Source organism: Saccopteryx bilineata, chromosome 10 (genome assembly GCF_036850765.1).
Source record: "Saccopteryx bilineata isolate mSacBil1 chromosome 10, mSacBil1_pri_phased_curated, whole genome shotgun sequence".
Taxonomy (NCBI): Eukaryota; Metazoa; Chordata; class Mammalia; order Chiroptera; family Emballonuridae; genus Saccopteryx; species Saccopteryx bilineata.
The window spans coordinates 63,302,752-63,326,744 of record NC_089499.1 but is presented as its reverse complement, the minus strand read 5'-3'; the positions used below and the strand labels follow the sequence as shown (position 1 = coordinate 63,326,744).

The 23,993-nt window shown below is 44.7% G+C and overlaps 1 protein-coding gene across 1 annotated transcript; it reads left to right on the top strand.

Annotated features, from left to right (window-relative positions):
* Positions 1-2,801: 2,801 nt before the first annotated feature.
* On the top strand, positions 2,802-23,730 carry DNASE1L3 (deoxyribonuclease 1L3). The gene is made up of 8 exons (XM_066245623.1): positions 2,802-3,257; positions 10,985-11,073; positions 14,769-14,855; positions 15,456-15,568; positions 18,306-18,418; positions 20,975-21,132; positions 23,086-23,182; positions 23,471-23,730. Exons 1-8 carry the CDS (start codon positions 3,117-3,119, stop codon positions 23,585-23,587), a joined length of 915 nt encoding a protein of 304 aa, XP_066101720.1. The 5' UTR covers positions 2,802-3,116; the 3' UTR covers positions 23,588-23,730.
* The last annotated feature ends 263 nt before the right edge of the window (positions 23,731-23,993 follow it).

The window sequence follows — 23,993 nt, the reverse complement described above, 5'->3', positions numbered from 1 at the left end:
CAACCCTCCAACCTAAGAGAAGGATGAGGGAGGGTTTCCGCTTTCCTGGGCTGGCCTGGATAGCCTTGTCACTCTGACCCGTCCATTATCAGTGCCCCCTAGAACAAACGGAATGCTGCCTGTGGCTCAGTTGCACACAGACATGTTTGCATGGACATTGTTTATCTTAAAAACTTTTTTTTTTACAAAGACTGAGAGAAAGAGAGACAGAGAGAGAAACAGATAGGGACAGACAGGAAGGGAGATAGATGAGAAGTGTCAATTCATTGTGGCACCTTAGTTGTTCATTGATCGCTTTCTTATATGTGCCTTGATAGGGGGGAGCGGGGGAGGGGCTACAGCAGAGCAAGTGACCCCATGCTCAAGCCAGTGACCTTGGGCTCAAACCAGTGACCATGGCATCATGTTTATGATCCTATGCTCAAGCCAGCGACCCCGCGCTCAAGCTGGTGAGGCTGTGCTCAAGCTGGCGACCTTGGGATTTTGAACTGGGGTCCTCTGAGACCCAGTCCAATGCTCTATCCACTGTGCCACCACCTGCTCAGGCTTACCTGCAAAAATATTTTTTTGAAAAAAGCTTTTAACTTTTTATCTTTCTTTTTAATTACTAAAGAAGTACATCTTTGTTTTTATTTTTAAATCCAATGCCAAAATGTGTACAGTAAAAAGTGGAGGTCCTCCCTTCAACTCCTCCCCGCCCCCTACCCGTAGCGTTCCTTATCAAGGCTTTGCCTGGCTTGGTGGGGAGGGCGCTGGTGTGGAGTCAGTGTGCCTGGGTTCGAACCCCAGCTCTGCCATGTGCGAGCTGTGCATCCTTGGGCACAGCTCTCAGTTTGCTTATCTGTATAATGGAGGCACCACAGTAAGGGTTTGGGAGAGTATCGAGTGAGATGAAATACTGAATCCCTCAGCCAAGCCCCTGCACTTAGTTGGCTTCAGTTAGAGTCGACTCTCAGGATTTTCCTTCCAGAATTCAGCCACTTTTTATTTTTAGTCCAATTCCATGCAATAAATGTGCTAATTACAGAATGAGGCCAATCTCTTCTGTTTGTTCACATGATTTTTTTAAGTACTCAAAGGCAGTTTTACATGTAGGAACCACTCTTCAGAAGTGTACTTTATTTTTCAAATTAATATTTAAATGATCAAAGTTAACAATTCAAAGACAGATTAATTTACTCTCTCATCTTATAGGTTACTTTATTTTCAATGCTGGGAACTAAAATAAAACCACCCCCAGGACCCTAACAAGGTGGCTATTATCTTAGAAAATGTCACATATTTAAGTTTAGCTTATGAAAGTTTTTACTCGTTTTATAAATCCAGCTAGAATTGACAGATAAAATATAGGGTGCCCAATTAAATTCAAATGATCTAAAGTTCAAATGTACCTATGCTCTGTATTTTTATTGGCTAAATCTGGCACTCCTACATCCAGCAAACTTATATAATTACTTTTAAGAGTTTATGGACCCATGATCAAAATTTTTAAATCTTTTTTAAAGTTTAAATTGTACCCTATTTCCTTGTAAAATTCTTTAATTGTCTGAAGTACAAAAAAGCCAACCATTTTAATACTAAATAATTCTAACTCTAATAAATTAAACTTATAAAATACTGTTAACCCAAAATTTTTATTAATGTTCCAAAACTGCACGTAAACTTAGTCAGGTTTCAAGGTAAAGGCACGAATCTAAGTCGATGCTCATCCCCCTGTCCCTCACCCCACTTGCACATTTTATGTTGGTGTCACAAGATTGGCAATTAAAAGGCCAGAATTTCTCGTATGCTACAACACTTATAAAATACCACATATGTATAAGTTCCTTCTTAAAACCCACAAAACATGTGTGCCTTGCTTAATTCTTCCTCTGGTTGGAAGATGCTGTTCGCCAAGGGAGCTGCAGACCAGACAGAGCTGCACAGCAGAGACCCTACCAGGCCCTAGGTCTGGGTGCAGACAGCGGGAGAGTCACCTCACCTTCCATGTACTATTTGGGGTTACTTCTGATGTATTTGGTCAGAGAATTTGGCCAGGTGGCTGGCTGGATGTATGTTGGCAATATACATATACTCGGTGGGGCTAATGCCACATGCCCATCACTTCAAGCAGAGATGGTCCAGAGGCCCTAATGCTAGTGACAAGTTATGCTCATTATCTATACCCGCTTCACAGAAGAATTTTCTTTGCCAAAGTCTGAAGATCTTACCTGGGTCTACAACTTGATTGAACTTTATATTTCTTTTGTGTTTCAGATCTTCATATCTTCCTGCCTAAATCTCTAAAAGTCATTTTACTTGGGTTGAAATCCTACACTTATTGCAAGATCTTTCTTTCCCAGGGCCACATAACTCTCACAAACATTAGCATGATATCAGGTTGAATCGTGAATCCTCCCAGGGCTTTAACTGGCTCTTTGTCCTTAAAGGCCAAGGACATTTTGCTGACCCTTCTAACTGACCAGCAATTGCTTTCTCTGGTATTACATTGCTAGCATTTGGCGTGTTCAGTTATACACAGAAAAACGACCTTAAAAATTATGTCATTCAAATAAGAATTGACCTTAATTAACCGCCCATCAGGGTAGTTAGCATGTCAGCCTGGGTGTGTCAGGGACAGCTGGCTGCCAAATCCTGGCAACAGCAGAACACACAGCAGACTGCCCCACCGCCTCACTGTCCCTACAGAAGGCTCTATCACCCCGGGTGCCCTCTGGGGTGGGCCGCTTCCGCCATCATTCATTTTCAGGAAAAAGGCACATGGCCTTTTGAGACCAGAGGAGAGAGGACCAGATGTCACAGCTGGCTCCAGGATGGGATAAGAGTGACTTTGCAGGGGATGGTGCCTAAATTAGGCAGACCAATTTCCTCACCAGAGTGACAAAAACAGGGGATCCTAAAAAACTAGTTCACTTCCTTCATTTCCTTGGGGGAAAATCATGATCTTCAGTTTCTCAAAGAAGTGAAAGTAGCAACAAGGAATCCAGTAATTCCTGTTGTCTGCAGGCTTTATAAGTCAGCCGAGCCTGAGGAAGTGGCTTGAGGAGCTGACTGGAGCCTGCTCCCCAAACACTGTGGTCCTCTCACAGAGCCCTGAGCCCGGGAGCAGCGCCAGGATGTCTCGGCTGCCGGCTGCCCTACTGCTGCTCCTCCTCTCCGTCAGTGGCACCCTGGCCCTCAGGATCTGCTCGTTCAACGTGAGGTCCTTCGGGGAAACCAAGAGGGAAAACCAGAAGGTCATGGATGTCATTGTGAAGGTGAGCCCCTTTCTTATCTGAAGATTGGCATACTTCTCATGCCCTCTCTACTGCTTTCAGACCTGAAGAGACTTGTGGGGAATTGAGCTAAAGTTAGTTCCTTGGGTGAAGGTAGCTGCTAGCTTGAAATTTTGTAACAATAACAGCAGCAGTAATTATAAAAACCATTTAAGCCATTAAACCTCTTCTCCCATAAATGTAAAGCTCCTAAATCAGTAACTGGTTCACAGTACTCTCAAGTGAGGGCTGGCTACTACTGTAATTCTTATTACCATTTATTGAATGCTATGTCAGGCACTATAAATACAGGATTTCATTTAATAACCCTTAGGAAGGACGATACTTATTTCCCTTGTAGAGGTGATGAATAATGAAAGGTGAAGTAACATCGTACAGCCTGTGGGTAGGTGGGTGGGGAGCTGGGATGCCAGCCCAGCCTTTTAACCATCAATGAGGAACAGACAGATTTTTACTTGTCTTTCTAATCCTTCCTTCTTTTCTACCTGCCTGTCTGCCTGTCTTCCTGCCTTCCCTCCTTTCTTCCTTTCTTCCTTTCTTTCTTTCCTTCTTTCTTTTCTTTTCTTCCTTTCTCTTTCTCTCTTCTTTCTTTCTTTCTTTCTTTCTTTCTTTCTTTCTTTCTCTCTCTCTTTCTCTCTCTCTCCCTCTCTCCCTTCTTTTTTCCTTTTTTTCTTCCTTCCTTCCTTCTTTCATTCCTTCCTTCCTTTCTTTGTTCTTTTTTTTTTTATTTCCCTTCACCTTCTTCCTCTCTTTCTCCTTCCCTCTCCCCACCCCATCAACTTTTCCCCCACTCCCCATTCTAATCATTTTCTCTGCTTAGATAAGACTTTCCTTGGATAAAATCATCAGTGCCTGAAAACTCTGCCCACACTTCTCTGGACTCAGTTGACTCTACCTTACAGCAGTGATTTTCAACCAGTGTGCAGCAAGAATTTTTTTTTTTTTTTTGTATTTTTCTGAAGCTGGAAACGGGGAGAGACAGTCAGACAGACTCCCGCATGTGCCCAGCACGCCCACCAGGGGCGATGCTCTGCCCACCAGGGGGCGATGCTCTGCCCCTCCGGGGCGTCACTCTGTTGCGACCAGAGCCACTCTAGCGCCTGGGGCAGAGGCCAAGGAGCCATCCCCAGTGCCCGGGCCAACTTTGCTCCAATGGAGCCTTGGCTGCGGCTGCGGGAGGGGAAGAGAGAGACAGAGAGGAAGGAGAGGAGGAGGGGTGGAGAAGCAGATGGGCGCTTCTCCTGTGTGCCCTGGCCGGGAATCGAACCCGGGTCCCCCGCACGCCAGGCCAACGCTCTACAGCTGAGCCAACCGGCCAGGGCCAGCAAGAATTTTTAAAGCTTGCAATATTTTGCCTGACCAGGCGGTGGCGCAGTGGATAGAGCGTCGGACTGGGACGCCAAGGACCCAGGTTCAAGACCCCAAGGCCTCCAGCTTGAGCGCAGGCTCATCTAGTTTGAGCAAAAACTCACCAGCTTGGACCCAAGGTCGCTGGTAGCAAGGGGTTACTCGGTCTGCTGAAGGCCTGTGGTCAAGGCACATATGAGGAAGCAATCAATGAACAACTAAGGTGTCGCAATGAAAAACTGATGATTGATGCTTCTCATCTCTCTCCATTCCTATCTGTCTGTCCCTGTCTCTGACTCTCTCTCTGTCCCTGTTAAAAAAAAAAAAAAAGCAATATTTTTGAGAGAGAGAGCCTCCAGTGGTGGTGCTGTGGATAGAGTGTGGACCTGGAACACTGAGACCAGTTTTGAAACCCTGAGGTTGCTGGCTTGAGCACGGGCTTGCCAACTTGAGCATGGGGTCACTGGCCTGAGTGCAGGATCAACATGATCACAAGGTCACTGGCTTGAAGCCCATGATTGCTGGCTTGAGCCCAAGGTTGTTGGCTTGAGCAAGGGGTCACTGACTTGGCTGGAGTCTTCTGGTCAAGGCACATGTGAAAAGTAATCAATGAACAACTAAAGTGAAGCAACTACTAGTTGATGCTTCTCACTCTCTTTCCTCTCTCTCTCTCTCTTTCTCAAAATCAATTAGAAAAGAGAGAGAGAGAAGCATCAACTTGTTCCACTTAGTGGTGCTATTGATTGCTTCTCATACCTGCTCTGAGCAGGGCTCAAACTGGCAACCTTGGGGTTGAGCTAGCGACATTGGAGTCAAGCCAGTGCCCTTGGGCTTGAACTGGCGATCGTGGGATTGAACTGGGTATCTCAGCACTCTTAGACAATGCTCTACCCATTGAGCCACCAGCCAGGGCAACAATGCCTGACTATTTAGTCAGGGGCACTGAGCTCTTTTCCCTTAGATAGTCAAATAAAAAATAACAACAGCCAAGGCAATAGTAGTCATCTGGGGTGAGTGAATCAAAATTATGAGTTTCTTTGTCAGATTGAGACAGGATAGTAAGAATCTAAAAAAATTTCTTGACAAATAGAATGGAGAAAAGGAGGCAAATACCTGAACAAACTGACGGAGCAATTTATGGCCAGATACTAAAGGTTGCTTCCCTAGAGATAACAGCTAGGACTTACTTGTATTTTAGCTCCAGAATCAGAAAAGCAGCTAAACCAGGTGGGTAATGTCAGAACCAGCTGCAACGACTAAGAACCAATCAGCAAGACCATGACCTTGAAACAACACACCTAGAAAAGCTGAGAAAAGTCTATTGAAATTCTTCCCTAAACTCCTAGTCTTAAAAAACCCTCAAAACAAAGGACCCAGCACACACTCTTCCTCCCGGGACGACACCTGCACCTTTCCTGTCCCCCTTCGCCTCTTCTCACCCCACAGGCGTGCCTCTCCTACGCTCAGGGGCCCCAGGAGACTTGCACCTGGGCAGCAGTGGGGAGTGGCAGCTTTTCCAGGGCTCACCCCTTGAACCTGTCTCCAAGGCCCCCTTTTCTCTGACTTCCCATTTCTTTCCATAAGGGTTCTAGAGACCCAAGGTAGCCCTGCCTAGGCTCTCTCATTACTTCTTCTATTCTAGGCCCTTCCTTGTTTCACTGTCCCCAACTTAAATAAACTAAGTTTCAAAATCATCTGAACTTGTGTTGTAAAATTTTTTCTGCACGAAGTCAAGAACCCACATACTACTGGCTGGCCCTAGGCAGACCCAAAAGGCTAGGTCCCTGTCCAGTAACAAGATTGGCAAAAAAATATGGCTTTTGGTGTGCCGCAGAATTTTAGTAATTAGTTTATGTGTGCCATGAAATAAAAAAGGTTGAAAATCGCTGCCCCACAGGTTAATTAATTAATTAACTAATTTTTAAAGACTTTACTTTTTTACCATGGCCAGTGGCACAGTGGATAGAGCATCCCCAGAGCGCTGAGGTTGCTGGTTTTGTCCTGGAGTTGCTGGCTCATTCTTGAGGTGCCAGCTTGTTCCCAAAGGTGCTGGTTTCACCCTGAGATCATTGGTTCAAGCCCCAGTCAGGGCATGTATGAGAAGCAATCAATGGGTGTTCAACTAAGTGGGATGAATTGATGTTCTTCTCTCTCTTTCCCCCTCTCTCTCTCCCTCTTTCTCAAAAAAAAAAGACTTCGTTGTTTTTCTTCCATTGATATTTGAGAGAGAGGAAGGAAGGAGGAGGGAGAGAGGAAAAGAAGCATCAACTCACTGTTCCATTTAGTTGTGCAGCCATTGATTGCTTCTCATATGTACTCTGACTGGGGCTCGAACCAGTGAGCTTGGCACTCCAAGACAATGCTTTATTCACTGTGCCACTGGCCAGGGCCAGGTTAATTTATTTTTACTGCTGGTTGCTGAAACCTTTCCCAGGGTTCTAACAGGGTGTTATTATCTTAGAAAGCCCGTCAGGCACCATTATATAGTGGGAATGCCAGGAGCCTGGGTTCAGATCCCATCTGGCAGCAGGGTGAGGGAGCTTGAGAAATTCCTTTTGTTTCCTGGGCCTCCAGGGACTTTCAGTAACATGGGCCTTACACAACTTGCAGCATAGGTTGGCTGAGCATAGTCAAGGTGAGTAGGATGACAAGAAAGGTTACCACAAACACAAGCTGCTGGTGCTGTTATTAGGCAAACTGGACTAGCGCAAGGACTGGTACACTCTGTTCTTCCTCTGACAGTCCCTTCTGACCTGGCCATCCCTGCCCTTTGCATGGTACCTGAGGCTTTCTGGATGTCCTTTTTAGCCAGGACAGTCATGCCAAGCCTGTGAGAACTGTGATTCTCTGGCTCAGTTGGAAACTCTGACATCTGCAGAAACTATTTTCTACACCTCCTCATACAAGTCTCCATAGAACCTGGGTAGCTACTGAATTCCTATCACCCTCCTCACTTAGTCCACCCAGGAACTGTCGCCACAGCCTTAAGTGGCTGACATTTTGTTCTTTGGTGATTTCATCATGTGGGGACCTATAATTGGCACCTTCCTTAAGCCGCTGTGTCCTAGAGGGCTGACTGATGGACAGCCCATCACAACAAACACCAAGCATGTCTGAAGTCTTTGTTAAGACTCCAGACCATTCCCATTATTGCAAAACCATCCTGTAAACAGAAGCCATTGGAAAACAGAGCTACCCACAGCACTTACAGTGAAACTTAAATCCCAGGCACTCAGGATAGTACTGTTCACAGGGCCCCTTGTCTGAGCACCTCCTATAAGCCAGGAACTATAGGCCAGGAAATATTCTTATTTGACACTATGACGTTGGTGGCATTGCCCTCACTTTATCACTGAGAAGACTGAGATCATAATGGAGAAGTGACTTATAGCTACAATAGTAAGCGGAAGAACCAGGTTCAAATCCAACCATATAACTCAACCGTGTAAGTGGAAATGCCTTTTCTACTGTTTCATCCTGGATTTATCACATCAGAGATGAGGCCAGCATCATGCTGTTGTCATGATCTTCGTTGGGGAGGTGGGAGAGCAAGGAAACCTGCCTTCTGCAGCTTGGGTTTGCTGGCCGGCACCGTGGGCAGTTCTCCAGATGCCAAATCCTGCCTGGGAAAGGCTCCTTCTGCCTGTGACTTCTTCGGTTTGTGTCCTTAACAAGTAAGAGCTTGTTCATCCTACAAATACTCATTGAAGGGAGGCCATGTGCCGGATGCTCCAAGGCATTGGGAGTGAGACGGTGGGTGTGGGGGGCACTGTCCCCCTCTTCACGGAGCTTACAGTGCACAATCATTTAATTTGGGAGTGCTGACCGTGTCCTGGGCCTTTAATTTGCTATATCCAAGTTCAGCCTGACAACCCCTCTGATTGGTATGCCCATTTTACAGATGAGGTGAAGTAAGTTGCCTAAAGTCATGGAGCAAGTACGGGAAAGAGCAAGGGCCAGAACTGAGGCTTGAATGACCCTCTCTGGGCTCTTCCACACCGTGCTGTGCTGCTCCCTGTTTAGAAGCATTAAAGAAGCTTTCATGGGCCACTCTATGAATTCTCCAAAATGCCCCTTCTCTTCTCCCCAGGTCCACTCATAACACCCGCTGTTGGGATTCCCTCACCACTAGTATGCACTACCGCTAATCCACTCCCCTCTGTGAAGTCAGGAAAAATCTCACTGAGTTTTGGGTCTGGGAGGGCCTCTGGGGACCCCCCTCCTTGGTGCCCCCTCCTGAGGAAATGCAGCCGGGGAAATACATTTTTCTGCCCCTCCAGTCTGAGTTGGGGCAGAAAAAAATGTGTCACAAAAACTGAATATTTAATGACTGTGGAGGAAACACTTACAACGTAATATTAGGTTAAGAAAAGACAAAAACTTGATGATAAATATTGCCATTGTTTGCTAAGCACTGTTCTGTGTTGTGAACTGGACTGAGAATTTTATATCCAGTATGTCATTTTATCCCCATGAGGGAAGAATTGTCCCAGTTTGCAGATAAAGAATCTGGCAATTAAGGGAGCTTAAGTGACTTGCTCAAGGTCACACAGTTGGTGAGCGATAGAGTCAAGACATGAACCCAAAGCCATTTGACTCAAAGTCCATACTTTGAACCAATGAACTGGTCATTTGATGCCAATTTTGTTAAGTATATTTACATATGGAAATCATATAGAAAAGGAATGTCTCTATTCTTCACCCACTGAGCTCCTGCTCACCTCTCAGGGCCGTCAAATGCCCTCTCCTTCTTAGAACTTTCCCCAATGTCTAGGAAGAAATAATTAATTATTCCTAAACTGTGACTTGCTTAACACAAATTTCATTTCTCTCTCATTGTAGCTAGTTGTTTCCATTTGTCTCTCTCCTGACTCTACCACCAATACTGGCTATCTGCCTTCTAGCTAGTCATTCAGCCACTCTGAGCTTGCTTTCCTTCTGTGCTTAATGGGCTAATAATCATAGTCATCTCTTAGGGTTAATGAGGCATAGTGCATGGCCCTGGCCAGTTGGCTCAGCGGCGGAGTGGCGGCCTGGTGTGCGGGGGACCCAGGTTCGGTTCCCGGCCAGGGCACATAGAAGAGGCACCCATCTGCTTCTCCACCCCCTCTCCTTCCTCTCTGTCTCTCTCTTCCCCTCCCGCAGCGAGGCTCCATTGGAGCAGGGATGGCCCAGGCTCTGGGGATGGCTCCTTGGCCTCTGCCCCAGGCGCTGGAGTGGCTCTGGTCTCAGCAGAGCAACGCCCAGGAGGGGCAGAGCATTGCCCCCTGGTGGGCAGAGCGTTGCCCCTGGTGGGCGTGCCGGGTGGATCCCGGTCAGGTGCATGCGGGAGTCTGTCTGACTGTCTCTCCCCGTTTCCAGCTTCAGAAAAATGCAAAAAAAAAAAAAAAAAACTTAAAAAAAATGAGGCTTAGTGTGGGTCACAATAAATGTCAGTTCTTATAATTATTATCATTATAATTATACCTCAGTTTCCAGCCTGGTACTTTTCATTTACTAAAGGCTTAATATATATATTAAGCCTTAATATATTATAATAATTATATAATATATTATATATAAATAATATATAATATAGATATAGATATATTATTATTATTATTATTGTAATTTCAAGCAAAGCCAAGAGATAAGAAGTTCCAGGTATGATTATGGGCTCTGGATTGAATTGCCTAGGTTCACATTCTGCCCTGGCCACTTGCTAGTTGAGTGGCTTCAGATACTTTACACACCTCTTTTGGAGCCTCAGGCTCCTTGTCTTTAAAATGAACATAGTAGCCTGACTGGTGGTGGCACAGTGGATAGAGCACCAATCTGAGATGCTGAGGTCCTAGGTTCGAAACCTTGAGGTCACCAGCATGAGCATAGGCTCACCAGCTTGAGTGCTGAGTTGCAGGCTTGAGCATGGGATCATTGACATGACCCCATAGTCACTAGCTTGAAACCAAAGGTCACTGGCTTGAGCCCAAGGTTGTTGGCTTGAGCAAGGGGTCACTAGCTTGGCTTGAGCCTCCCAGTTAAGGCACATATGAGAAGCAATCAATGAACAACTAAAGTGATGCAACTACCAGTTGATGCTTCTCATCTCTCTCTCTATCTCTCTACCTCCCTGTCTCTCTCTCTCTTTCCCTCCCTTTCTTTCTCTCTCTAAAATAAATAAATTAATTAATTAAAATAAATAAAAATAAAGCAAACATATTAGTAACACCTACCTAAAGGAGTCCTTCATTTATTTTAGGCAAGAAGTTAATTAATTTAAAAAAACACCCAATTTAATACTTACTATATAGTAAGTACCCCCAAAAAGGGTTTTATTACTTGTAGTAAATGGTCTCAAACACCTGGCAATTCTCTCTTTTCAGGTTATCAAACGTTGCGACATCATACTTCTAATGGAAATCAAGGACAGCTACAATGTGATCTGTCCCATGCTGATGGAGAGGCTGAATGGGTAAAGATGGGGACCCAGACGCTCTGTGGGTTCAAGGTCAAGTACAAGGGCACCTGAAAAGCCCCAGGGAACTGAACTTAGTGTGAGAGCAAGCGCTCATGCTGACTACCAGTGCATGTGGCCAGCACTGCCTGGGCCCTGAAAACTTTCAACCAGCTAGTTTTACTACGATAAAACAAAATAAGGGAAACAGATGAGGAGCCAGCACAAAGAGAAATTAAAGTAAAAGACAAGAGGGTGAGCTGAGAAGTACTGTTATAAAGAAAGATTGAGTGCCAGTAGGAAATTATGTTATATCCACAGGCTAGAATATTATGTGGCCATTATAAATCATGTTTACTACAAAATAGGTTAGACCTCAATAGTCCAGCATGGAAACATGGCTGCAATCGAAAAAACAAGTTCAGAATTATAGGTATAATAATCCATTTTAGTAATCACATCACACTACACAGGAATGAGAGTATGTTTGAGTTTGCATGGGCATATAAGAAAGACTGGAAAGATATGTTTCACACTGTTAATTGTGGTTACTTTTGGGGGCTGAGGTGCTGTGATTGGAGGACCATTATATAGGGGGTGAGTGAAGGAATGGAAACATTTACTTTTTATTTTATATACTTCTGCATTTTTTGACTATTTATAAAGTGTCTGAATTGATTTTACAAGTTAAAAATTAATGTCCTCGCCTAACCAGGCAGTGGCACAGTGGATAGAGCGTCAGACTGGAATGCGGAAGGACCCGGGTTCGAGACCCTAAGGTCGCCAGCTTGAATGCAGGCTCATCTGGTTCAAGCAAAAAGTTCACCAGCTTAGACCCAAGGTTGCTGGCTTGAGCAAGGGGTCACTCGGTCTGCTGTAGCCCTATGGTCAAGGCACATATGAAAAAGCAATCAATGAACAACTAAGGTGTCACACAAAAAACTGATGATTGATGTTTCTCATCTCTCTCCATTTCTGTCTGTCTGTCCCTACCTATCCCTCTCTCTGACTCTCTCTCTGTCTCTGAAAAAAAAATTAATGTCCTCAAGTAGTTTTATTTTATTTTATTTTATATTAGAGAGAGAGACAGAGATAGGAAGGGAGAGAGATGAGAAGCATCAACTTATAGTTGTGACACACTAGTTGTTCATTGATTGCTTCTCATACATACCTTGACTGGGGGCTCCAGCGGAGCCAGTGGAGCCCCTTGCTCAAGCCACCTTGGGCTCAAGACAGCGACCTTGGGCTTCACGCCAGCAACCCTGGGGCTCAAGCCCATGACAATGGGATCATGTCCATGATCTCATGCTTAAACCTGCAACCCCACGCTCAAGCTGGTGAGCCTTCACTCAAGCCTGGTGAACTCAGGTTTTCGAACCTGGGATCTCAGTGTCCCAGGTCGATGCTCTATCCATTGTGTCACCACTGGTCAGCTGATGCTTCCTGATTTTGTAAAACTTCTAATAAAATATTCCTTTAGTAGATACATGATAAGATTAAATAATAAACTAGAGTATGTAATATGTACCAACTAGTTCAATTATGTAAAAAAAATACTAAAATAAAACAAAAAATATATAAAAGATTCAAAAGCAATGAACTAAAATGTTGACAGTGGCTATCTCAGAGTACAAATTTATAAGGAATTTAAATATGATTTCTTTTATATATTTTCTGCATTTTCCAAAATTTTATACAATGAGAATGTTACACTCCCCTTATTTTTTCTTATGAAATACTTTTTAACAATACTTAAAACTCAGAGAAAATGGTAATAAACAGCCATGTATCCACCATCCAGATTGAGCAACAGTACATCTGGCCATTACTGTGTTTTTATAATTAGAAAAACTCACATTGTTGTTTTAGAAATGAATGATCAATCCTGAAGGAACAGCACTGCCACCCTCCTTCACAGGAACGGCCCCTGGGCTGGCCCACACCTCTCTGGGACTCAGTTTCTCATCTGAAAACACAGAGTTGGAGCTGAGCTTCCCCCCTTTTATACTTGGCGGGTTGTCTGGATCTGGATCTGCTCTTTGACAATGGAAGACAGTGTGCAGCACCGGGTTTAGGCATCTGTGCTCAGCTCAGACACTTGGGTTTGGATCCTGGCTCTGTCGTGACCTCAAGGCAGTTACCAACCTCATTTCCCTGTCTCTAAAATGGGGCTAATACTAAAACTCTTCTTCCTGGGATGTGGCGATAATTAAATCATGCATGTAAGAGGCTGAACTGTGTCTAGAACGTAGCAGTGTCTGTTAGTAAAAGAAAGAATTGTAATAGCAGATGATGGTCCGGGGGCCACATGCAACAGCTATCATTGATACCCTAACTGTGGGCCAAGCATCCTGTTGATTCATTTATAACCCTGTGGGGTAGATACCATGACTGTTTCCCTTATAGCTGAGGGAACTGAGGCACAGAGAAGAGGGACCAACCCAAGGTCATCCAGCCATTAATTGACTGAGCCTACTTTTGAGCCTGGGTCATGCCTGAATCCAAAGCCAGTGCTCTATTCTGAGACCCCTCAGTTGTCCTTGGAGTGGCTCTGTCAGTTTTCAGAAGTATGGGGGGCTGAGAGAACAGGGGTCTTTAGGCATCTCCCCCAGTCAGTTTGGATTGAGTCTTCTCACCTCCAGTGGTCTCAGTTTTCCCCAACCTCCTTAGACTGTCCTATGGACCCCAGAGACAGCCAAGACCATTTGTCCCCTTATCCTCCATAAGCCAGGAAGGAGCTTTGTCATTGCTTAGTTGAGTAATTGCTAACAGTTTGCCAACCCAGGACTTGACGGGCCAAAATCAGAAGAGGGCCAGCCCTCCCAAACTGGAAGCCCCGAGGAGCCCATTGTCCATGTGCCTGGCGCCAGTGGCTGATCTGACTTAGAATGTGCATCGACAGCCCCGGGATATCTGGACAGCCTAAGTTGGCACCTAAAGATCCTTTTTGCTTTGTTCCAACGAACCTGAGACTATGCCTTGGCTTAGACATGCCCTAGATTTCTCTGCAGGCAGATGGAGGGAAACCAGGTCAGGATCTGCCCAGGCTGGAGTTCTCAGCAGGTTTGGCAAACACAATGAGAGTCAAGTTTCTCTGGGACAGGAGAGGGTTAGAGTCAATGGGACTTCATGGCTGTACCTCGAGTCCCCAGAACATAAACTGCAGCTGATTTGAAATTTTAATTCTGAGCTTGTGAGAAAATGCCTGAGGGTTTTCAGAGCAGGAGAGAATGTTAATAGGAACCCTACAAGTGATAAATGCTCGAGGCTGGTGCATGGACAGAGCAACCTGGTAAGGATGCTCCACCAGGAAGTATGAGCTGCAGTCCCAGCCATGGGTCAAAGTGGGGTTTGGGGCTGATTCTGGCCTGAAACTTCTATGGTCTCAATGGTCTCCCACAGAAACAGGCCAAAACATGTGAATTTGGGGTAAGTCTGGGTTCAAATCCAAGTTTCATACTTGCAATCTATAGAAATGAAGTAACAATAGTACGCACATATAAGAACAAGAAATAATGGCTGTAAAGACCTTGGCAGGTATCACATTTCCAGTCAATGGTGACCCTTCTTATTAGATTCAAAGGTGATAAAAAATGGCAGACCTTCTATGTGATGCCATTGGAGATATGGAGGCAGATTGGAGAGATGGAAACCTATGTGATAGGGGAATGTCTTTCTTTTAAGATGCAATGTAAAATCGTTATGTTTTCTAGAAATTCAAGAGTCAAAATATACAACTATGTGATTAGTTCTCGGCTTGGAAGAAAGACCTATAAAGAACAGTATGCCTTTCTCTACAAGTAAGTATATTCTATACTTCCTAGAACATGTGTTTACCTATAAATAATGGCTATGAATTGAATCGAAATGCATATCCTTTCTTCAAAACAGATTTTGATCACTAACCAGTTCTCAACATCGATCAAAATAATTGCCATCAAAATTGAGACTGGTGCAAAGTTCCAACTCTTCAAACTAGAAAACATGAGCAGCTTCCTAAGATCTAATTTGTTGGCTGACCAGTGGCTGCCTGGTCAGGGGGTTCAGGATTTCTTTATCCTTCATAGTAGTCCTGGCCCAGGAATGGAAAACTGAGTTGCCTGGCACAGCTGATCCCAGAACTTCATATTCTCATCTTCTCCTACTAGTAATTTATTTTACATCTGAACACTAACTTTTGGGTGCCCCCATATAACTAATGCCACACAGATCTTCAGCTCCCAAAGGGCCCTGGACATTGAGAAGAATTGACTACACCTTGTTCTCAGGCAAAATGTCACTTCCGGCTCTTGAGTCTGCTTGAGAAGCTAATGAAGCCGTGGGAACCTACGTTATTGCTTCTTGACAGAAGTAAGATGACAGCTGACTCAGCTGGGCGGACTTCCTTTTTTCTCTTCTAGGGAAAAGCTAGTGTCTGTGAAGGAAAGCTACCTTTACCATGACTATCAGGCTGGAGACACAGATGTATTTTCCAGGGAGCCCTTTGTGGTCTGGTTCCAGTCACCCTACACCGGTGAGACTCACACGCCCCTCTTGCCCACAATCTCCCCAGTGGTCCTGTGACTGGGCAGGAGCCCTGAGTGTGAGCTGCAATCCCAGGGTTTATGCAGCATCTTTAGGGAGGGTTTAGGCTTGATATAAAAGACCATTAAGAATTCCTAGCCTGACGAGGCAGTGGCATAGTGGCTAGAGCATTGGGCTGGGACCTGGAAGACCCAGGTTTGAAACCTCGAGGTCACTGGCTTGAGTGTGGGCGCATCTGACTTGAGCACAGGCTCACCAACTTGAGCGCGGGGTCGCTAGCTTGAGTGTGGGATCATAGACATGACCCCATGGTCGCTGACTTGAGCCCAAAGGTCTCTGGCCTGAAACCCAAGGTTTCTGGCTTGAGCCCAAGGTCACTGCTTGAGCAAGGGTCACTTACTCTGCTATAGCCCCCCCCCCAGGTCAAGGCACATATGAGAAAGCAATCAATGGACAACTAAGGTGCCACAATGAAGAATTGTTGCTTCTCATCTCTCTCCTTTCCTGTCTGTCTGACCCTGCCTGTCCCTCTCTCTGTCCCTGTCACAAAAAATAATAATAATAATTAATTCCTGGATCTAGAAGATGCAGTACAGTTTGACAGCACTAGTCTGGCTTTTCAGAATACTATGACTCAACACCTCCCAGCCTGGAAGTGTTGATAACTGGAATCAATGATAACTCCACTGTCTTTGGAGCATTTAGGCTGATAGAAATTATTTACCAAAATTCCTCAGTCGCAGTCAATTACAACCATTTCTTCATTTAAAAATTCCCAGTGATGGCCAATAAAGATGAACCCTCAACCTAGGATCTCTCTCTCCCTCTAGTAACTACACAGAAGTCTCCCTTATAGGCTGGGGGTAGAGAGGAAATCCAGATGATTACACCTTGAACTCTAACAACAATAGTACTTATATTAACCACTAACAATTATTGATCACTGATTAGTGCCAGGCTTCTATACTCCTTGCAAAGACCCTATAATGTAGGAACTAAGATTATCTCCACTGTACATTTGAGGAAACAGGTTCAAAAAGGTGGAGTCCCTGGTCCAAATTTATTCAGCAGCTACTGAAGTGGACTGGGCCGCCAGGGCGACCGAAGCCACCCTCTAAGAGGCTCATGCTCTTAACCGCTATGCGACACTCCACGGGGAGTCAAGAATAAATTTGGTTTGCCATATGGAGCTATATAGAAGCAAATATTTTTTCAGTACTTACTATGTGCTAGGGTCTGTTCCAGGTACCGAGTAAGACAGACAAGGTTCCTTCTCTCATGAAGTTATGTTTTAGTAGGGGAGACAGATAATGACCAAAGAAATATATGCAGAGCTATAAGTGTGTACAGATTTAAGTTCAGCCCTGGGTTAATCACCTCAGAGGCAGAGTGCTGACAAACATAGAATGGGGAGGAAATTCCCGGTAAGGAAAGAGAAGTGGGGGTTTCAGAGAGCACGTGCAATAATCCTTTGTCACGTACACGATTCACATTCGGCTGACCAGGGCAGTGTTCAGAGCACCCCCACACTTCTTCTCTGAGAGAGTCATCAGCCTTTGTGAATTGCTGATGAACCTGTTTGTATTGAGCTTCCACACGTCAGTCACTCATCTCGAGCCCTCTCTGTCTCCCTTGGGACGGCACCTCGGCCATGTCCTGTTTAGTATTCTCTCTATTCGAGGAAAGCTCTGTATGTCCTCTCTATCTGGGATTAAAGATGAGGGAGTTAGCTATTCATATACCCTTATTTATTCATTCATTCAGTCAGTCAGTCAACAAACATTTTTAGCACCTTCATGTGACAGGCATTGTGCCAGATACTGGAATCAAGAGGGTGAATGGGACAGAGGAACCCCCCCTCACAGCACTGGGTTCCAGTGGGCCAAACAGAGCAGTAAAGCAATGACTAGCAGGGTGAGGGGCCACCTTAGATGAGGGGAAGGAGACCAGGGATGGCCCCTGGGAGGTGACATTAGGCTGTGACCTGAAGAAATTAAGTTGAAGAGGACTGGAGGAAGGGCATTCCAGAGGGAGGGCATAATAGCACTCAAGTTAAGAGGTTGGGGTGTGTATAGGACCAAAAGGAGGATGGGCAGCAGGTCTCAGTCCTGGCTCCCCACTGTGTGGCCCTCAACAGCTCCCAGCTGCTGCACAGGGGCGGGGACCCGGGCACAGGATGAGGGAAAGCCAAAGGCCGAGGCTTTCTGAGCACAGGGGCTGCCCTTGGCCCTCTCAATCCCTCCTGGTGGGGGAGGTTTTAAACACTCCACAAAAATCTGCTTTATTTTTTAAATAACTTGTTGGGGGCTTTTTTCCCTGATTACAAAAGCAGTATTAATTGACATGCTTCAATTTTTTCATTAGAAAAATTTTTTTCTAAGTACAAAACTCAAATAGGCTTATTATTATAAAAAAAACATAAAATACAGTTCGCCAAAAAATTAGAAAATAGAAACACCCACAATGCCAGCAAGGAACACTGCCTATCAGTTTTTCCTCAGCTGTGAAGGGCGACTGGGAGAAAAGAGGCTTCCGTGTACTGAAACTAGCTGCCTCATGACCCCTAAGATCATTCAAATTTCAACCACTGGCTGGACCTTCTGGAAATGGGGGGACTCAGAGGATACAGCCCATACTGTCTCGGAGGACAGCTTGTTCCCTTGAGCAGTGTTCCTGGAACCTTGCCAGAGAAAATGTGTGACCTCTGCCTCTTTCCTATTCCTCAGTTGTCAAGGACTTCGTGATTATTCCCCTGCACACCACCCCCGAGACATCCGTTAAAGAGATTGATGAGCTGGTCGATGTCTACACAGATGTGAAAAGCCACTGGAAGGCAGAGGTGATGACCCTCTGTGTCTGTTGAATTCCCACCTAGCAGGGGCAGAATCTAGTCCTTGAGAGGGATGAGTGACTCCCCAGGGGGAAGGAGGACAGAGCATGTGCAGAACACCACCACTTTTGAGCCTCATTTTAGTCTTTTCCTCAACCCTAAATATCCTTTTTGCTAATTCTGCCTGGGTACCATCCATGTGGGTCCTGGGAATTCACATCCTGCTCCACGAATAATGGTTGCCAACACTCACTGAGGCAGTAGCTGGTGCCAGGCACTGTGCTGAGGCTGGACATGGACAAGTTTACCAAATCAATCCTCCCTATCACCCCATGAGGTAGCTACTTTTATCACTATCACTTTGCAGTTGAGAACAGTGACACACAAAGAGGTAAGGGGTCTTTCAGATGCAAGTGACAGAAACTCAAACTGGCTCATGAAAAGGAGAAGCAATTTATTGGTCTTGTAACTGAAAGGTCCAGGTTCAAGCATAGCTGATCCAGGGCTCAAAGTCATCAGGGCTTGGCTTGTTTCTCCCCGCCCTTTGGCCCTTCTTTCCCTTGGGTAGGCTCCATTTTCAGGCTGGCTCTACCCTTGGAATGGCAAGATGGCCACCAGCATCACCAAATGACAAATTTTCTTTCCCACAATGCAACAAAAATACCCTAGGATGAGTCCTATTGGCTCTGATTGAGTCACATGTCTGCTCCTGAGCCAATCACTGTGATCAGGTGGTTAAGGTGCTCTGATTGGCTAAATCTGTGTCAGCTCCACCCCAATATCATGGACTAAGGGGAGGAGGGTAGTGGTTTCAAACAGAAGAGGACTACATTTATCCTCCTTTTGGCCTCAATTATTTCCACATCGGTAAAACAAAGATGTGACACCTGTGGCTGTGAGGGTCTGAGAAAGGGGTTGGCAATATGGAAGTTCACTAGGGTTCTTCCACATTCTTTTCTCTCAGGATGTGACTCCATTGAACCCCTGTCCTCCTTATTTCCAGTGCAGAAAGTACAAAATTAGTCAAATAAAGTGTGGACTCAGAGCTGGGGCATGGGGAACTCAGGGGGTGTATTTTATTGCTTATTTGTAAAGAGCATGTTAAGAGAAAGACTCATTCATTCATTCCTAAAATGATGAATTAATTCATTATTTCAACAAGAATTTATTGAGCATCTGTTAAGTGTTGGGTACTCGGGAGGCATCAATGGCACAAAAATGAACAAGAGGGGAAACTCATGCTGGGAAGCCTTCAGTGAGGCAGATTGGGGTTCAGTTCCTGACTTCACCACTTGAACCTCCCAGTTGAGTGGTGTAGAACAGACCCTCTATCCCATTTCCACAGAGGCTAAATCTACTTCTTAGTGTTTGTGAGACTGAAATGAAACTTTATACAACACTTAGTACTGGACTTGGCACACAGTGAATGCTCAGTAAATTGTGCCGATATTAATCAAAGTTAGCAGTCTCTAAAGTGAAGGATGACATTCTTCTGCTACTATACCCATCAATCTCAAGGAAAACCATGATCACTGAGGTCAAAATAAAATTGTTTTTTGAAGAAAACTCTAAAGTCAGCAATCACCCCAAACAATAGAACAAACATAGAAATCTGGCACTTCCTCTGGATAGAGGAATATTAAAATTCTGTTCTAAAAATGCTGCAGGGAGAAACACTTCCAAGATAGAATGGTTCTGCTGGGGATCCAAGGTTCATCCTACTTCCTCAACACACAGAATTTCCGCAGGAATAAATTCCCAACCTCAGGACAACAGGAGAGAGAAAGCTGTGCCAGAGTTGTCAAACACACCACCCAAGGTCACCTTTCCTGCTTGCAAACAAAAAGTGATGATTCGTTCATATGTTTGAGCCAGAATCAAAAGATGTGAAGGAATAAATTCGCTGGCTTCTTTTATCCCCCTAACTCTGCCTGCTGAATTACAGAGATATGGTGGATAAGAACAGGAGGGAGCGGCTACAGCAAACACCCTCCTTCCCATTAAGAACACCCTCCCTTGTACACACTCGTCTGTCAAATATTTGTCAAAACTGTGACTCAATTTTAAATCATGGACTTTTCTTTTAAAAAAAAAAAAGGAATTAAAAAAGACCCTATGTTAGTTTGCTAGGGTTGCCATAACAAAGTATAAAGATTGGGTTGCTTAAACAGCACTAATTCATTTCCTCACAGTTCTGGAGGCTAGATGTTCAAGATCAAGGTGTCAACAGGGCTGGCTTCTCCTGAGGCCTCTCCCCTTGGTCTTCCCTTTGTATCCTTCTGTGTCCTAATCTCCTCTTTTCATGAGAACACCAGTCATATTGGATTAGGCCCCACTTGCATAATCTGATTTTACTTTAATTATCTTTTTAAAGGCCCTCTTTCCAAATACAGTCACATTCTAAGGTACTGGGGTTAGGACTTCAAAATATGGATTTTTGGGGAACACAATTTAGCTTATCATTTACTGGGCATAGGAGATGGAGTCATTGTTAGCAGTTCTAAGCAAGAGTTTGGCAACAATGTCCATCAGGTGACTGGTGCTCCAAATCATGTTTTTTTTCAGAATTTCATTTTCATGGGCGACTTCAATGCCGACTGCAGCTATGTCCCCAAGAAGGCTTGGAAGAGCATCCGCCTGAGAACTGACCCTAGTTTCACTTGGCTGATCGGGGACCAAGAGGACACCACTGTCAAGATGAGCACCAGCTGTGCATATGACAGGTGGGAATCATCTGCTGGACCCTGCTAGCCCATACAGGGCTTAGTCTTCAATAGAAAAGGTGCCCCCACTGGTCAGATGAGGCAATAGGCTTGGAGAGTGGAGTCAGATTTCAGGCCTCCCCACCTGCTGCTTTGTGCAGTATACAAATTGCATGAACTGGGCACTATAGTTCAGCAGTGGCCAGGATGGACTTTGGTGTCAGACAGGCCTGGGTTCAAATCCTAGCTCTACTATACTTACTATGTCTATGACCGAGAGATATGTGCCTTTGTTTTCTCACCTATAAATGGAGATTATAGTAGTGCCTCACTCGTGGACATGAGATAAAAATGAAAAGAAATAAACATACTTAAATCTTATAACACAATGCCTGCCATATGGTAAGTACTCAGTACAGTCATTGCTGTTAATTGTTTCATCACAAAGATATGCCACAATTTACCTACTCAATCCACTATCACTGAGCATTAGGTTATTAAATTACCAAGGGTTAATTATTTAAGCATTTTTGATTCTATATATGCATTTTGTGCTTCTATTTATTATTTCCTTAAGGTTAAACTCTAAAACAACAACAACAATAAAAAAAACAAGACCAGTTAGAGCAAGTGTGTTTATACTTCTAAAGCTTTTGCTGCACTTTTCTAAATGCAAATACATACATTAAATATTTAATAATAGCGTGCTCTTATATTTGTAAAATCTCTCTAGGGATTGTCTATCAGCTCTCACCTTTGCTCCTTAAATCGAGAGGAAAGTGGGGAGAGTGCCTGAAGCCTGTGAATGCTGTGACCTGGCCAACCACAGCAGAGATTCCAGGCGGGGAATCCCTTAGGAGCCCTGACCCCACAGTTGGCTTCTGTTCCCAGGACTCAGCCTGCCACTGAGAATGCATGAGCTGGCCATCTGCAAGATGACAATTGTGCTTACTTTCTTAGTTTGGAGGTCTGGCTTTCATTGTCACCCCATGACCTCCTTTGTTCCTCTGGGAGCTTCAGGGCTGGTGTGTTCATAGCAGAAGTCATCACTAGCCCTTGCGAGTGGAAATAGCCCTGGCGTCAGCTAAAGCAGAGTCAATGTGGGAAGTTTCAGGAGACTGAGCTCCCTGCCACCTCGCTCCATTGTGAGGGGCTGTCAGAATAGTACGCGTCAATTGCGTGACTTAGAGCAGGTCAAGTCCCTTCTGTGGTCCCATTCTTCTCCCTTGGCAAACAAGAGGGAGATGATCGAAAATACTGAAGCAGAAGAACAGTGAATCACAGGGAAAGATGTTCACAATAGGTTAGGTAAGGTGGGGGAACAGATTTAAGAAGGTGTTTGCTAGAACCCCAGTGTTATATACATCATGCCAAAGGATGGCAGGATGACATGTGATTTTTCAAAGCTTAATTTGTTGTTTCTGCTATGATTTTCCTTTTTTTTCTTTCTCTGTTCTGAACTTTCTATGTTTTCTTTAACAACATGTATCTTTTGTGGTTTTGAAAAAGGCATATACATAATTAATAAAGGGAAAAAGATGAAATGGACTCAATGCCAATCTTTGTTCTGTGTTCAAATATCTCTTAAACACCTGTGCTAGATGGGTCCTGGGAAAGCTTAGCAAGATCAGCGGGCCCACCTGGGCACACACCTAGAAGTCAGAGCCTCAACTAAGTCGTTCTTGACTCTCTGGGCCCAAAAGGATGGCTGTAAGAATCTCCAACCTCACGTGAAGAGCTTACTTGTGGATTGAATTCAAAGTTAACCAGGTGATATTGCTAGCCAACACAGGAAACCAATCAGCCGCTCAGAATCGGGGATGGCTCAGTGGATGGTCACGGGCCAGCAGTTTGACTCATCTTGTAATTCTTCAGGCTGCTCAGTCAGTTCCAGATGTCAAACATGGACCTTGGCTTGATCTCAGAAATCAATAGGGTGGATTAACATGATTGTATTTTCCTCCTTTTCTGTAGGATTGTGCTGAGAGGACAAGAGATTGTCAGCTCTGTTGTTCCCAAATCAAACGGCACCTTTGACTTCCAGAAAGCTTATGGGTTAACTGAAGAGCAGGTATGGCTGCCATCTTGTCTTTCTGTGCCACCATCCTGGGAAGATGGGTTGGCATCACTCTTTGAGATCACCACTAAAGACACAACATTGGGCCACTGGATTTGAATCTCAATGCTTATGGTCTCTGATTTGAGGGCCTGCCTAAATTTCTAAGTGAGCTGTTCACCAGTATGCATTCTTTTGGGTAACTGTGGGCATTTCATCTTCTCCCCTGAAGCCTGAATTTGCTCATCACTAAAATGAGAATGTCTCCTAATTCTCAAATTTATTTCCCTTTTATCCATACAGGCCCTGGATGTCAGTGACCACTTTCCAGTTGAATTTAAACTACAATCTTCAAAGGTTTTCACCAATCGCAAAAAATCTGTCTCTTTGAAGAAGAGAAACAAGGCCAGGCGCTCCTAGATACAAAGGCACCATTTTACTAACCATTCCTTGCCTTTAAATAAAACAGCTCTAACACGTTTGAACTGTTCCCTGCACTCAGGAAACAAAACTGGTCCCACTGCTTTCATTTTCAACTTGAATTAAATCTGACTTGAGTCAAATTGGGAGGAGAGTCTTCTATTACCCCATGTGGGCTCATACTTCCTCTGAATTGCCCAAAAAGAAACTGGGGGTTTTGCAGTCCCAAAAGGAGGGTCTTCACATCCTGAGCTAGAGCCCTAGCTGTCATGGCCACTGTGCACCCATGCTGTGGAATTGATGCTTCTCATCTCTCTCCCTTCCTGTCTGTCTGACCTTATCTGTCCCTCTCTCTGACTCACTCTCTGTCTTTGTCAAAAAAATAAATTTAAAAAAGGGAGCCTGA

Bases quoted from the DNA above. Each gene is read 5' to 3' on its own strand.
- DNASE1L3 (XM_066245623.1), top strand. From the start codon at position 3,117: ATGTCTCGGCTGCCGGCTGCCCTACTGCTGCTCCTCCTCTCCGTCAGT. The intron at 3,258-10,984 runs GTGAGCCCCTTT...CTCTCTTTTCAG, and splicing joins TCATGGATGTCATTGTGAAG to GTTATCAAACGTTGCGACAT. The intron at 14,856-15,455 runs GTAAGTATATTC...TTTCTCTTCTAG, and splicing joins CAGTATGCCTTTCTCTACAA to GGAAAAGCTAGTGTCTGTGA.